This window comes from Oryzias latipes, chromosome 21 (assembly GCF_053564925.1).
Source record: "Oryzias latipes strain Hd-rR chromosome 21, Olatipes_Hd-rR_3.1".
NCBI lineage: Eukaryota > Metazoa > Chordata > Actinopteri > Beloniformes > Adrianichthyidae > Oryzias > Oryzias latipes.
The window spans coordinates 13,513,365-13,529,399 of record NC_136257.1 but is presented as its reverse complement, the minus strand read 5'-3'; the positions used below and the strand labels follow the sequence as shown (position 1 = coordinate 13,529,399).

Genomic DNA, 16,035 nt, shown 5'->3' with positions numbered 1-16,035 from the left:
GCAGGTGCACGGCCAGGATGAGGTGCAGGTGTGGCTCAGGCTCTGGAGGAGAGCATGCACACAGGATCACAACAGTTAACAAAATAGTAATGCTGGTCAAGCGCCATAGATTTGACAGTATTTGGTTTCCATGACTTTTTCCAAGCTGTGGAAATGTAAGAGCTTTCCCAAAATAGGACAGCAAAGGTTTTAATATTATTTGACATCCATATAATTTACAAAGTTAACACAAGTCATGAAAATTGAAAAAAATATTGCACATAAACAAAACAACAGAATCACTTAATTATATGATTTGTCCCTGTGTCTGTGCCTGCTGTTCTACATAATCAGGTACGAGAAAGAAAAAGGAATATGTGATGACTTTATTTCAGAAATTTCCCAGCAGGCATTTTGGCAATTCTTGCTAAGCTTTATATTGCAGTTATTTGGCACTTTTTCAAACATTTTTTTTTCCATATTGTGCTACAGAACTCTTCATTGTCGATGATTTCGGGAAAACATCCAGGAACACATCCCATGTATGAAGCAGCTAAACTAAAGAAAACAAGTGGATCAAAAAGAAGCAGACATGAACATGATGTTCAGCGTTATATCAACAAATGTAGAACATGGGGATGAAACTAAACTTTAGTCCAATAATACTGAAAAGAAACGATATGGATTTGATGTTAGCTAAAGAATAAGGGAGTTGGCTGTCTCACATGTCCCCAGTGAATACAGTTAGACATTGAAATGATATATCTTTCATTCAATCAGCTGAGAGCAAGTCTGTTTAATAATAATAATACATTATAATGATAATGCAATTTTCATTAAATGAAACCTCACAGTGCTACAAGATATGATTAATATCTTGATTAATAAAGAAGTCTTCTAAGCCTCGGAAAGCTTCAAGACCATTATTTTTTTCAGTAAAAAATGGCACATCTTAATGGCTTGAAAGCAAATCTTGAGCAGTTTAAATAATCAATGAAAGGTTTCCACCAAGCTTTTTTTTTAGTAATTACTATGTCATTAACATAATTATATATAATGATGTATAATTTAACTATGATCAAAGAAGGGCTGCTTGGTGGTGTAGTGGTTTGCACCGTTGCCTCCATTGCCTGTTTATGACCCATCCCCCGTCACGTTCCAAACAGGAAGTCCCTGCTGGCTCCCAGGAGCCAAAATCCCACAGATTTCTTTTGAGAAATAGGTTCATTTGTGACTCTAAATTGTCCTTTAGATGTGAATGTTAGTATGTGTTTGCCTGTGTGGCCCTATGATGTAATGGAGAACTTTCCAGGGTGAACACCGCTTTAATCAATCACTAGCTGGGATAGGCTCCAGCAACCCTGTTATCCTGAAATGGACTAAGCAGGTATAGAAAATGGATAATGCATGATACAAAAACACACACATTTGTCTGACTGACAGAAAAACACCCACTGTGATTTTCAAGTTCTGTATGTTGATCTTTCAATGTAGTTTTTAAACGTTTACTTAGTTCTTAGTTTACTAAGTTTACTAAGTTCTGTCTAGTGACATTCTACTTGGGAGACAGAAAGACGTGGCTGGTTCAAGCTGCTCATTGTTTCTAATCTAAACCTCTGATCCATTCAGGAAGTGCCACAGTGGATCGTGAAGGACTGTCGCCCACTCTGGTGAAGGACATGAGGAACTACTTCCAGATAAGTCCAGAATACTTCTCCATGCTGCTGGTTGGGAAGGATGGCAACGTCAAATCCTGGTACCCTTCTCCCATGTGGTCCATGGCTATCATTTACGACCTGGTGGACTCCATGCAGCTGCGCAGACAGGAGATGGCTATCCAGCAGTCGCTTGGCATGCGTTGCCCTGAGGACGAGTATGGAGGTTATGGCTACCATCAGCATGGATATGAACATGATTATTAGGGGAGTATCTCCAGGGTTATGGAGGGTATTCCCAACTACCTTCAGTATTAAACATTCATTTGTTTTAAAGTGATACTCCTTCCAAAAGATGGAGTTAGCGCCTTGAATGTTCTGCTGTTCCTCGTGTAAACCTTACAATGTGCTTTTTGACACACACCATAGGTAACAATAGGCTGAACACCCATTCATCAGATCTGGTTTTATAGGAGATTTTGGAATATCAGGTATATAATCCCTACCTAGATTATACACATTTGTCATCTAAGCATATTTGTGTCTCACTTTATTTCATTTTTCTCCAGATACGACTCAGATTTTCAGCATAGACCTGTATTCTGTAGATAGTGGGCTGACATAATGTGTATTTATTTGGTATCTGTCTTGTTTAATGTGCAATTTTTTAAAAGCTGTCACATTGTTTTTCTTCTACATTTCTTTTGTTGCCCAAAGTTTTATTTATACTTTATGGACAGTATGACAAGTAAAAAGGTTTCAAGTCCACGACATGTTTTAGGTCATTATCCTCATGTTGGGTCCTCATTGTGATACGTAATGGTGGGTTCAATTACCGGTACAATATAACAAACAATATGAACAAACACACAATGGGTTTTTCCACAATTACATTACAGGAATATTCATTTAAGATAGGTTGAACTGATATCATAATCAGTTGTAGCTTGTGATGTTTTTATACACAAATAGACATTTTAAATGTTTTATTTGTGTATTTATGTCTGAAGTTTAGTCTTCTTGAACTTGAAATGCATGCTCAATTGGGTTAAGATCAGGTGACTGACTTGGCCATTCAAGAATATTCCACGTCTTTGCTTTAATAAACTCCTTAGTTGCTTTGGGCTGTATGTTTTGGGTCGATGTCCATCTGTATTACTGTATGAAATGCCACCCAATCAGTTTGGCTGCATTCACCTGGATCTGATCTGAGCAGAAAGGCCCACAAACAAACAGCAACTGAAAGCCGCTGCAGTAACAGCCTGGCAGAGCATTAAGAAAGAGAAGACCCAGCATCTGGTGATGTCCATGAGTTCAAGACTTCAGGCTGTCATTGCCAACAAAGGGTTTTCAACCAAATATTAGTAATGACCATTTTGTTTTCAGTTATTTCATTTGTCCAATTACTTACGAGCCCATGAAATGAAGGGATTGTGTTTAAAAAATGCTTTAGTTTTTCACATTTTTATGCAATCTTTTTGTTCAACCCATGGAATAAAAGCTGAAAGTCTGCACTTCAATGGCATCTGAATTGTTTTATTTAAAATTCACTGTGGTAATGTACAGAAACAAAATTAGAAAGAATGTGTCTCTGTCCAAATATTTATGGTCCTGATTGTAACTAAATGCATGATTTTCTTACTGTCTGAGCCAGATGCAGTTATTTTTATGATGACTTTTCAATGTTAAAGTCAGTGTTTGACAGCACAGAAGGATTTCACACACCGTTAGATATCCACTGCACAAAAAATGACAGGTCATGTTTTCACTAGAGCACAATGAAGGTCTTAGCATTGCAGTTCAGGAAACAATCTTTTTTCACATTTTGAGGCTCATAAGTCTGTTGTGATCTTTGGGTCTCGACCTCAGAATTACATACCTGAGTTTTCCTTTAGTGGTTGTACTGGTATTCAGTACTTGAAAACACTGAAAACATATGAGTATGTTTTGACTTGCCAGAGTACCACAAAAACAAAAATATGGAAAATAGTGTCTCTACTTGTCAAAAATAGAATTTAAATGTCACTGTTCAAAACAATGTTTCTAATATTTTAGGTCAGAAATTGTATAAGACAAACAAATACACCAGGATGAAGAACAGACATTAGCAGTTTTCAGGGAAAAAGGTTACCAACTATCTTGTGGAAAAATATTAAGCCTATTTTGTTCTAGAATTAGTTATGAAGGAAGAGTTTTTCTGCATAAGTATGCATTTATTATTCATAATAAAAACATAAATCTGACACTTTCCTGCTATAAAATAAATGCGGCAAACATTTGAAGGAACCTGATCAGTTATTTAGCCATTTTAAAAAGGATGTGATGTGAAAAAAAAAACCTTGGCTGGAAACAGATTTGTTTGATATTTTTTGGCACAACTTTCTTTTTACCTTTTCCTGAAAAGAATGTCAATAAACATAATTTTGCATGCTGCATTTGTATTTCTATTAGATGAACAAAAACACATTTAAAAAGAAATACTTTTTAAATCTACACTTTCCAAATCTCTTTATTTCTCACATGATGAATGAAGTGTTAAAAACAGGTAAAAAGAAAAGGAGGAAAAGCCTGAAATGAGGTCACTCATCAGCAGCTGAAGAGCAGCAATTACAACTGGAATCATTTAAGGATCCATACGTCTGAAAAACTCCAGCATCTGATTTCTGTCACAGTCCCAGCTGATCCCAACATCGCTGCCATTTACTGTAAACGCTTCAACAAAAAGTCTGTGCTGAATCTCCTTCAGGAGCCTCTGTGATGCTGCTCATAGTGACTCCTCTGATTCACTGTCTGTGTCCGTCCTCGTCAGTAGTTCTAGCTCCTCGCCATCCTGCATCAGCGAATAGAAAAAAGCAAAATGGTTTTCTACAGAGCACCTGGTATGTGCATTAAAAATTAGGAGGCGGATGTGTTTTAGCAGCTTACCCCTCTAGACCTTTCAGACACCTCTCCATTGATGACCCGTAACTTTTCCTGCTGCAGGCTGTACTCTAAGTCTTTAGGGCGGCTGGCATTATAGATAAAAATGGCCAGCAGAACCATAGGGGTCTGCAGGAAGAAGTCCAGTGAAGGGTGGAAGTTGAAGAAGAAGAGGGAGATGGCAGTTACCAGGACGGTGGTGATTTGGCCGGTCAGCACGTGGAACATGTTGTCTCTGAACTTTAAGATGAAAGCCACCGATAAACCAAGAGCAGCTGCCAGGAAGACACAGAGTCGGTAAGGAAAGACAAGGAAAACAAGCAAACCTTATAATTGATCTCAAACTTTGTCTCCGTGAGCATGTCTGCCTTTTGATTCATTTTTATTTCTTGTCTTCCCTCACCTTTTCTCCTTTCTACCTTGAAGACTGCCATTTATCCAGATTATCATTAGTGATCCTAATTTACTGTTCCTCAAGCATTGCTAAATAAAGCTTCTCATTAGCTTAGTTTCTATTACACACATAACGTGCATAACATTCATCAAAATTCTAGAAAAGTGAAAAAAAACACAATTTCGTACTTAAACATTCTAAATTAAATCATAACTATGCACATAAACACAAACCAACTGATGTGATAATTTATTCAAAAACACAGCGACGGGTGTGAAAAATGATTTACAGCAGATAGAGTCACATTTCTATCACGGCACTAGCGCTCATCATCATCCATCAAAGGAGACGTTGGCGTCTTATTCAGGCCATGGAGCTCCTAACACGTGGGAGTGTCCACAGATGAAGGGATTTTGGGAAATGGTGGTTAGTGATTTTACAAAGGAGGTCTAGATCCAACAATTCTGCATGACACGCTCATCTTGTGATGAACTGTGTGACCTCTGGTGGCTCCCGCTGTGCAGTGCTTAAAAGGCAACCAGTTCATACCAAGAAGCACATTGCCATCACTATCTGACTCATTTAATTCAAAATAAAGAGTTTTCTATTGCAGTTTTGCGATATACGTCCATTTCGATACGCCTCAAAACACCTTCAAGCTCAAAAACCTTTTTTTCGATAAATGAGAGTTTTTCCCCCCGAAATTGTCATATGACGCAAATTTATTATCGCAAATCCAATTTGGGTAATTTTATAATCAATGCAAAGGCAGCTAGTGTGATGTGTATCAGAAGCAGAAACTCCTGTTATTGCCCAAAATAAAGGAATATACTAAACCACTATAGTAATTTTCCATCAATACTCACCGGTGACCAGCACCAGGCCCAGGGAAAAGATATTATGGCCGTAAAGGAGGCCACAGTGAAGAGTGCGCCCTCGGGCTTCACTGCCCACCCCAAGAGTAAAGCCATTGAACACCACACCAAAGGCATACCTACAACACCACACAGAACACCATGAGTTTCAAAGTCACACATTTGCTTCTACTGCAGGCTTTTTCTACACGAGCGGCTCCCCACAGTTTACTGTTCTGGATGAAGATGCTCTCTGTGAGCTGCTCTCCCTCTTTGAGGATCTTCTCGTTGTAGATGTTGGCCATAGAGGAGACAAAGCACTGCAGCAGAATCAGGATGTGGCCCACGCCCAGATATCGAAGTTTCTCCAGCATCCGGTCCTTCCAGGCTTGACCAGGAAGAGATGAAGTCCACAAAGCAGAGGCACTGCAAACAGCAACATGAACATACACAAACGTAAAAACTTCACAGCAATGGATACCATGTTAATAAATACTAAATGTAATCATTACTGCAGAAATACAGGTCATGTAAAACTAAATGTGTGGTTTTGAAGCTTTTGATGACAGTTTAGAGCTAGCCTTTCTTTGGTCATTAATTGCAACCAAAATGCTTTTCCTAATTTTCTCATAGAGACAGTTTTGTAATTGTTTACACCAAAAACCGGTCCAATCTTTTTGCTGACTTTTTCTGACTAATAAAACTAGGAATTACATTCTGCTGTCAGTCCTTTGCATCACTGGGAGAAACCTGTCATCATGACTGCATTGAACTGAAGTGTAAAAAGGGGTTAGCTCAGCCCCATTGCACATTAGCACATCTATTCATTTACAAAACCCGCTGAATTCCTTTAATAGTCACTAGTAACCATCCCAGTTACTGTTGGGTGAAGGTAGGGTACACCATGAACAGGTCAGCAGTCTGTCGCAGGGCTACACACTCACATTCACACCTGAGGACACTTCAGAGACACCAATTACCTAACCTATGAAGCATGTTTTTTGGACGGTAGGGAGAAACTGCTGAAAACCCACGCATGCACCAGAAGAACATGCAAACTCCACACAGAAAGGTCCCAATTGGGATTCGAACCAGCGCTGCTATGATAAGAAAAACCAAAAAGTTGAAGATCTAAAGCTTAGACCCAGCCTCTCTCCTTGTTTCTCACACTTTCTTTTTACAGGTATCTTGGTGTTTAGTTAATTGCATGTGTCATTTAGATTTGTGTATGCATCTAATGTTCTGTTTTTGGTGTAGAATAAAACAAACATGGATTCAAAAACAGGTCAAGACCATCTCAAGCACAGAAGCTTTGCTTAAAAGCCACAGATATCAGTCGTTAACAGCTGAAATTAGAAATGGTTTCCTGCTCATAAGCAAGAAAGAGAAGACTAATGTTGCATTCCTTCATTCAAAACTGTGTTTTCCTGCATGTCCTCTGTCAGCGTCGCTCCTTCAGGTCTGAGTCACTTCAGCTGACTGTTTAAAATTAAACACTATTGGTTTATTTACTGATGCATGTGGTCATTATCATACAATCATACCAATAAAAAAAATGTTGTTATATTAGTGAGTCATGTTCTGTGTTCCGTTCTTCTTTGTTTTTGCTATCAAATGTCTATAAATGTGCAATGGAAAGGCTTTCCATGTTTCCATCGAGGTTCGTTCCTCCCTTTACCAATACATGTGTGTTTAAATGATGTCATGCACTCTTCCCTTCCTAGTTTACACAATGTTTTTCTACATAAAGGCAATAAATGAAGTTCTGGGACTTTTATATATTATATATATTATATAAGGGTCCCGTCCCAAGCCAGCAAGAATGCATTTGGTTGTTTTTCTGGACAAAGCTCTGTTGTGAGGTGCTGTTTCACACAAGAACAAAGCAAGCTGGAAGGTTTAAGACCCACTCTGATGAAAATGGTGTTTTTAAGATGTTTTTGTGGGTTTTTTTCTGATGATGGAGTACATACATATAGGGCAATTAAGCTCAGAATTGCATTTCTGAGTATTTCTTTGTTCAAATTGTTGTGAATCAGGAAGAGACACAAAAATGCTGTTTGAAGAAAAAAAAAACTATTTCTCCCAGCTTCGCTCTATTCTGATTTGTCCACTTGCAGACATAAAGATTAATGTACGTCTTTGTTTTCCTCGTCTGAGCTGAATCTGGAACTAAACTGTACACCTGGATAGCTTCAATATTGTTCACCATTTTTGTTGCACCACTAATGTTTGATTGGGTTTGAGAGGGTCTGTAAGCTAGCAGAAGAGACTGTAAACAGTGTGCTCTCAGCAACAGAAATGGTGAAGGGGGGTCAGGGTTGCTTCGTGCTAATAGTTCACCCACAACTCAGACATAAATTCCTAATGAACTGCTGCTCTGCAGAAACTATGTCCTAGAAAACGACAGGTTTTTAGATTTTGGCTAAAAATGGCATAATCATAATTAAAAGAGCATTGAGAACGCTTTTACAGTAGATCAAAAGATGATTGAAGTGGGACTTTAAGAGAACCTATGGGGACTTCCCTCTCATAAGATTTTGGAGAGATGACCCTTGCACCAAACTCCTCCCACACCCCAGTTGCAGTCCAAGAGTTTTTCAATTCTGATTTTTGAGGAACTGTTGGAACTTCCTAGTGGAAGTTTTTCCTCACTGTGAATTATCAATTTGAAATCAAGTTTAGCCTCAAAACGAAAGAGGAATTAGTAGAAATACACTCTTGGAGTCCTCAAATTGTAGATTATATAACTAGTAGAACTCAGCTTCTTAGTTTACTAATCCGTTAGAAGAAAACTGAGGCAGTGAAATGGCACCAGTCCCAGAAGCCACTACCCTGCTTGTTCTTCAATCACACCAACACTTGGTGGTAAAACACACTTCGCAAAAGTAATCAGTGATTTATAGGAGCGGGGCGGGTATTCTGGAAAACAAGTGGGACAGTGACCTCAAGGACTACATCATTGCTCTAAAGCTTTGGAGAGAAGAAGATCAAGAAAATATAGATAAAAAAACCTGTAATATCTTTTTACCCTTTTAGTTAGTTAAACATCTGAGCACAATTTAGCGCATGAGCATTACCTGCTGTTTTTCATCTGATCCAAGAGTTGTGTGTATAGAAGGCAAGAGTTGGAGGGTGTGAAAAGGGGGTTTGAGTGAAGGCTTGACACCACTATGGAGTTCTGTTTGGATCCTGAGCCGGTTGTCAAGGAAACGATGGCCAGGAAGAGGATAACTAAAGCTGCCCACTGAACCCAAGACAGGCGCCTCCTGAAGGACAAGGACACAAAAACAGTTAAGAAAACCAGTTAAAAGAATCATTTTAAAAGAAAAGAAGAAACTCTCAGTTATCAGGATCAGAAAATTCTTACTAAAATGACGTGGAAAAACAAAATCAAAAGAGAAATGTTGTGAAAGGAGATCCTGCAACTGTTTAAGTCAAAGTCTGTGAAGGTTCTCAGTCATTCAGGATTCTGCTGGACTTCAACCTAGAAAACAATTTGCTGATCATCCAAGTAGCTTCTGTAGCTTGAAGAAGATACTCAGACCAGCAGCTAAATGTATCGTTTCAACTCAGTTCCCCTGTAAAACAGACGGCTGTTTTTTAGTTGAGCACATTTGACTCAAGCACAGTTATTACCCCATTTCAAACGCCTTGACATCCGTACACATATACAGGTTGACACTGCTTTTAGTATCGTCTTTTATTCTTATGATCCTTAATCCACCTTAACATGATGGCTGCCTTCAATTTCATCATGACCCTTGTATGATGACGATAAAGCATTGTATTCTATTCTGTTTTAGTAGTGAGTTAAGAACGTTAATGTGATCACTGCAATCAAACACTACTGATTTATTAGTAGTAACTCTAAAATGTATCTTTGATTGATCCTTAATGCACCTTAACATGATGGCTGCCTTACATTTTGTTGTGCTTCTTGTATGACGACAGTAAAGCACTTGATTCTATTCCATTTGTGCAGGAGGTTAAGAACGTTCATGTAAATGTGATAAATATATTACTAATTCTGTTTAAATCATAGGTTTTAGCTTCTAATGTGGCTCACACAAACACTAAAAAAAGACTCAATTATTTTGTCAGGTAAAATCAAAACTGAAAAGAAAGGACATTGCAGGAGATGGTCACTGTCTCCACTTACTTTAACACAATTCTGAATAACACAGCAGTGGTCAGGATGACAACGTTTGAGAACAGCACTGCCATGGCCTGAAAACAACGAGGGCAGAGTCAGAGATGACACATTCTGTACTCAATGGACTGAAAAGAGTAGCTGCACATTTCAATCAGTGTCCACTAACAGGCTGCAGGTAGGTCATCACGTAGAAGATGATGATGTTGTCCACAAAGTAGAGGAAAGCAGGAACGGACCATTTGAGGGAGTTGAGCAAAGAGGAGCTGGAAGTGCTGCCCAAACTTCTGAATGACCGTCCCTCTGCAGAGACATGAGAGGAACCAAAGTTCAGACTCAAACCTAACACAGATTTACAGACGGACGGGAGGTTTAAATGTACTACATCTTTTGAAACCATCAGAAACACAGTTCTCCACACATTCATTTTCATGTTATAATATAGGAATACTTTTTTTATGCTAAAGACTACATTTTATGAGTTCTGCTAATACACCAAAGAACAGCCTGAAGCCTACAGAACAAAGCATTTCACTTTGTTTTTAATTCTATGTGGGATGATCCTGAGGTGGCAGGACACACACCACCTCATTGCAAACAATCTGTTATACCTTTTCACAAATTAGGCAGTCAGGCTCCAATTATAAAACACTGGTAGGGAACATGCCATGTTTGCTTCAACTCAATATAAACTATTTGCTGATGTTTTTTTTTCCATCAGTAGAGCAAATCAAGCTTTAGGAAGCTTTGATTTTCAGAGAGCAAATTGAAAACCTCATTTACTTGGAGCAGTCACTAATGCAAACTCATTTAAAGGTAAATTACTCAAGAATCTATGGGGAACTGAAAAAAGGAAGATGGAAATCCAGAAGAAGTGAAGCTGCTTTCAGAGCAACCAGAGTTTTTACACCTCAACTGAGCCACAGACTGTTAACCATCATGCCTCACTGCATGGATGCAGAAATTCTAGCAAAAGGAGGAACCTTAGCTCGGCGTCCTTTGCTGTGTTAACAGGTCTGTGTGTTTCCTGAATCTCTTTCAGTTCATTTATATTTGCTTTAGACTGACATATGTCTTAAAGCACAGCTTCTGTAACTACTGGTCATAAGGTGAACTCAATGCGTCATCTGGTAATTGTATTGCTGAGCATTCACAATGTTTTTTGTATACATACATATTTATACCTGCATTTTTGCTATTGATGAGATACCGCACAGAGTTTACTTAAAGAAACTCCTGTAAAAACACGGTGACTTTGAAATTTACCTCTGATGATGACTCTGACTGACATAACCAAACAGAAGAGTAGTTTGAGGGCCTCTGCCAGCAGATTGACCGAAGCAGGAAGGAAGTCATATTGGCTGTCTAAACAGAGAAAAAGTTGTTGTTCTTATTTTTCAGCAGACATGTGGAAAACATTTTCAGATGAAATTAACAAATGTGCTGTATTTTGTTTTTTGTTTTTATACCCACCAGCATTGGCTGAGAATTTGAGCAGCAGGATGCGACTGGTCCCTAATGTCACAAAGCACAGGCCGAGCAGCAGAGTGTAGGCTGAGGAGCGGGAGCACAGCCTGGGGCAGCGGGGGCAGCAGACCATGGCTGCAACTCCGGCAGGATGAGGTCTCACCTGCTGCCAAAAAAACGTAAACCGAGTTTTATTTGGAGACACAACAGAAAAAGGCAAACAACTGTTTCTATATAGTATTTTAATAATTATCAATATTTGAGCATTTAGAACAACTTCATTTAAAAATTAATATTCGTGTGACTGCAAATCTTTCATTAGAGGAGTTTCTGTGTGAAATAGCGACTAATCATACATGTAACCCACAAACAAAAGGTTTGAATTTTTAACAGATCGCGCCTTTGAGCTTATACATTGGCAGTTTGTTCACACAAATGACCTGTCACACATAAGTGACAAAAACACTGAGCCACCACGACCTTGTTTCAATATTCGAGGTGCCAGCAAGCCCCATAGGTACGGAAAATTATTCCACCTACTATGTGAAAAAATACGTTATTTCCTAATAGTGAGTATTCAATGCTTACAATGATTTACTCTAGGTGTTTTCTTTAAAGTGTCAAATCAAGAAAGAAACAGAGCCCAATCTGACCTAATTCCCCCATCATCCCTTCTACATTTTTTCATCTACATATCTTCACTTTGATCAGTTTTCATTCCAGATTTAAAGGTCTAAACAGGTGATGAAATGTATTTGAAATATTTTATTTATCGAAGCACCTACATGAAGAAGGAAAGGATGTTAGAAATAAGTTATAAGGAACCAACAAAGCAAATGTTCAAAAAAAAAAAGAGGGGGGTAAAATAAAAAGGTTAGATAGTTCAAAGAATAAAATGTATTAAATTGTCTTTGAAGTATTGAATTATATTTAAATAATTAATAATTACTTCAGGCTTACATTGTCAAAATTGTTTACATGTCAGACTTGACTTTAACGTAAAGATTATTTATTTAAAATCCTTGGTGTCCCGTTTAAGCTGTGATCTTCGCCTAAACGTTCTTGTGAAGACAGATAAACTTAACCAAATAAAGTCCTTAAATAAAGGTGTGAGGTGGTTAATGGAAAAGATGAATTACTACGTATTATTTCAACAGGGATGGACAATTTACCAAATTCTCTCGCACACTGACTGCATTCAAGATTTTTCCCCTTGTTTAAACCTTGGGCTCATAACATTACATTTGTCTACTGTGTACATTAAACCATAAAATAGTGCACCCTTTTTTAGCCTAGCTATTTTGGTTTCTTTTACGTACCTTTACTGTGAAGGTTTTTGTTGGTGGTTTTTAGTCAAAAGATTCATGCTAACCCCCCTACAAAGATACAACACAAACAAAGGAACAGCAGGGACAGCTGTCGTGTTGATAGGGTAAAACTAAAAAAGGCAATTAATGACGTAAACTCTTAATAAGAATTTCTTCATTTTGTTAGTGTTTTAAAACAATTTGTAATGACACCAAAAATATGTTTAATATTTAGCCTGATTAGCATCACAGTTCCAGGCAGCACCCGGCTTCATTGAAGGAAACACTCGTTTCTCTTCTATTGCTCAACTTAGTCTTTTCCTTTTTGCGTAGTAAATAAGACGAGAAAAAGAAATATTTTTAAAACCACTCACTTGTTAAATCATGTCTTTTCATTACACAGCTGTTCCATTTTGTTCCGTCAATACAAAACACAACTTCCTGGTTTACGGACGCATGCGCATTGCAGATGTTTGGCTATCACAAGTGACGTGCTTACGTCAACATTTTTCTTTTCTGTTCTTAACGCAGTACGGAGAAATCCGATTCCATCTGATTCAACAAAAAAAAATAAACTTGCTATAATTTAAAAAATTGTTAAAACATCAAGGTGAGGAACGAAAGAAAGCAGCATAGCAGGCCGCACCAGCAGAACTATGTCAGAAATATATGATGAGGCACGAGGAAAGGAAGAAGAAGCTGAAGAAAGAACAGTTTGATGGCAATCTCAACAGATACAATAAGCTGAACATGTTTTTCATTAGCTTCAGTTCAGTGTTGGGGGTAATGGAGTACAAAGTAACGTAACACTGCAATTTAACTGCTTTTGTCAGTAACGGAATAATTAAACAATCACAGTTTAAATTTTGGTATTTGAATTACAATTACTAGACTATAGAAACTGTCATAAGTTCATTACTCACATTTTTGTACAGTGGAACCATAGGTGACTAATCAAACACATTAATTTGTTTGAACAGTTGGCTCTGACTGGGCCTCTTGGTTAATTGAAACTGACGCATTCGCGTTGATGCAGAGTTGTATGGAGAGTTGTGGATACCTCAAAGTGAGATTGAGAGAATGGAAATATGGACAAATTCACAGACGCATTCGTCTGGAGACCAAATTATTTCAAATTTGTTGAAAACAAAGGCAAAAATATTTCAATTAGGTGCATTTTTTGTCCTGGAGATGAACTGCTTTCCACTGCCCTATAGTGTCAATGATCTATTTATTATGTAGGTTTCTATACAATGTACATTTCTCATATTCATGTGGTGAAATTAAAGAGGTGGTGCTAAAAACATGTTTGTCCTTGTATAGCCTATATGTTCTTATTTTGTGAATTTTACAAGGGTATCGTGTTTGTGCTAACTTTATTCCCTTGAGAATTTGTATGTGAGTGGAAAAAAGTAAAGTAGCAAGTAGTGAATTACTTTTTAAACTGGGGAATGAGTAAAGTAATTCAATTACGATTGCATCCACTAGCTAAAGAAATCAAATACTCTTTAAAAGTATTTTACCCATCACTGCTTCAGTTGAGAAATAGGCAGAGTATGAATATGTCTAAACATCACCTAAATCTACAGCTTCCTGTCACACCTTAAAGGCCCACTCTGATCATCTTTTGATCTATCGTAAAAGGGTTTCCAGTGGTCTTTTAATTATGATTATCCCGTTTTTAGCACAAATCAAAAACCTGTTTCGTTTTCTAGGAGATACAGTAGTTTCTGCAGAGCGACAGGAGTTCATCAGAAATTTACTTCTGAGTTGTGGGCCAGATAGTTGGCACAGAAGTAAGCCTCGGCTGACATCCCATTATCCCTTTGTCTATTATACTATCTCTCCCACTTGCTTACACCGCCTCACAATCCCAATCAAACATTAGTGGTGCAACAAAAATGGTGAACAATATTGGAGTTATCCAGTTGTACAGTTTTGAGCCAGATGCCAGCTTAGATGAGGAAAATTAAGATGTTAATGTATCTAATTTGTCTGCAAGTGGATGCATCAGAATGGAGCGGAGCAGGGAGACTTTGGCCTGCCCATTTCACTTGCTGAGTCACGAAAAAGAGTATTTTCAAACAGCATTTTCTCGTCTGCTCCTGATTCATCTCAACTTGAATAAAAAAAAAATACTCAGAAAAGTGGTAAAGAAAATTATGATTAAATTGCATTTCAGCATATTTCTTTATTCAAATCATTGTGAATCAGGAGAAGACAAAAAAAATGCTGTTTGAATAAGCCTGTAGCAGTGACATAGGTGCTAAGATCAGCAGGCCACAAGCTCCTTGATCCACAGCATTTGGATGCATCTACTTGTAGACGACTAGCTCCATGTTCGTCTTCATTTTCCTCATTGGCTCAAAACTATACACCTGTGCTCCTCTGATGCAAACCTTTCGTCCCTCCACTGTTGGACCTAACATTAAACCTGTGGAGACAGAGCCAATCGCTGCCCCAACCCGCTTGAACACTGCCCCAACACCCAGTGTTTAAAAAATCACTAAAAACTAATCTTTTTAAAAATTACTTTTAATCTTAAATCTGTCATTTTTATGTTTTTAGTTTAATTGTATTAGCTCTTGTTTTTATTGACTGTGTTTTACTCACGTGTTGTACAACATTTTTGTGTGCCATTTAAAGCGCTGTACAAATAACATTCATTATTATTAATTTATTGTTATTATTATAAGCTAGCAGGAGAAAGTGTAAACAAATCATGATGGGAAAAAAGGGAAAGCTTACTCCAGGCCAACAGTCCCAATCACCGCCCACACATTTCTGATAATCTCCTGCTGCTCCGCAGAAAGTATCTCCTAGAAATCGACACAGGTTTTTTGATTTTGGCTAAAAACGTCATAATCATAATTAAAAGACCTCTGGGAATGCTTTAACAATATGTCTAAAGATTATCAGAGTGGGACTTTAACTGCCTCATCTTCAACATTAGTCTTGGTGTTGATCTCCAACATCAGAACTGCAGCAACTTCACTGTGTTCAGGAGATGGATAGATGGATGCATGGATGCATTAAATATGTGTGTTACCTGAGAAAACTTTGAGGTCTGGTGTTTGTTCTTCCTTCATTGATCTTGAAGTATTGAGAAATACAAACTATTTGAATTACGGGATGTTTTTCTCATTGATTCTCCAGAGACATTATGGGGTTGAAAGAATTTATACGTTTTTTTTATTACTCATTTCCACATTTCTTAAGAGATTTGCCCAAACCCGAAGGCATAATTCATCATTTAATTAAAAAAAAGCACACTATCTAATTATAAAAGGGAAACAAGGCAGTCGCA

General features: G+C 37.9%; 2 protein-coding genes across 7 annotated transcripts in view; one reads left to right on the top strand and one right to left on the bottom strand.

Annotated features, from left to right (window-relative positions):
• The window catches only part of ccdc80 (coiled-coil domain containing 80), a 29,250-nt gene extending 26,096 nt beyond the window's left edge, over positions 1-3,154 (top strand). For all 3 annotated transcript variants that reach the window (XM_023950564.2, XM_078940215.1, XM_023950565.2), the window contains one exon: positions 1,609-3,154. In XM_023950564.2, coding sequence (XP_023806332.1) covers positions 1,609-1,901 — 293 coding nt within the window. In that variant the 3' untranslated portion in view covers positions 1,902-3,154. The remainder of the gene's footprint in view (positions 1-1,608) is intronic.
• slc35a5 (solute carrier family 35 member A5) lies at positions 3,150-13,241 on the bottom strand. 4 transcript variants are annotated; one of them, XM_078940217.1, is made up of 11 exons: positions 13,103-13,241; positions 11,428-11,587; positions 11,221-11,319; positions 10,124-10,257; positions 9,964-10,031; positions 8,882-9,070; positions 6,027-6,227; positions 5,814-5,941; positions 4,743-4,828; positions 4,560-4,682; positions 4,116-4,464 (listed from the first exon to the last, which is right to left on the bottom strand). In XM_078940217.1, the coding sequence occupies exons 2-11, from the start codon at positions 11,552-11,554 to the stop codon at positions 4,399-4,401; spliced, it is 1,221 nt and encodes a 406-aa protein (XP_078796343.1). In that variant the 5' UTR covers positions 11,555-11,587; positions 13,103-13,241; the 3' UTR covers positions 4,116-4,398. The 4 variants fall into 4 exon arrangements, with proteins under 4 accessions (XP_004081648.1, XP_011487759.1, XP_078796342.1 ...); XM_004081600.5 differs by having other exon boundaries at positions 3,150-4,464; positions 4,560-4,828; XM_011489457.4 differs by having other exon boundaries at positions 3,150-4,464; positions 4,560-4,828; positions 11,428-11,584; positions 13,103-13,233.
• Positions 13,242-16,035: the final 2,794 nt, after the last annotated feature.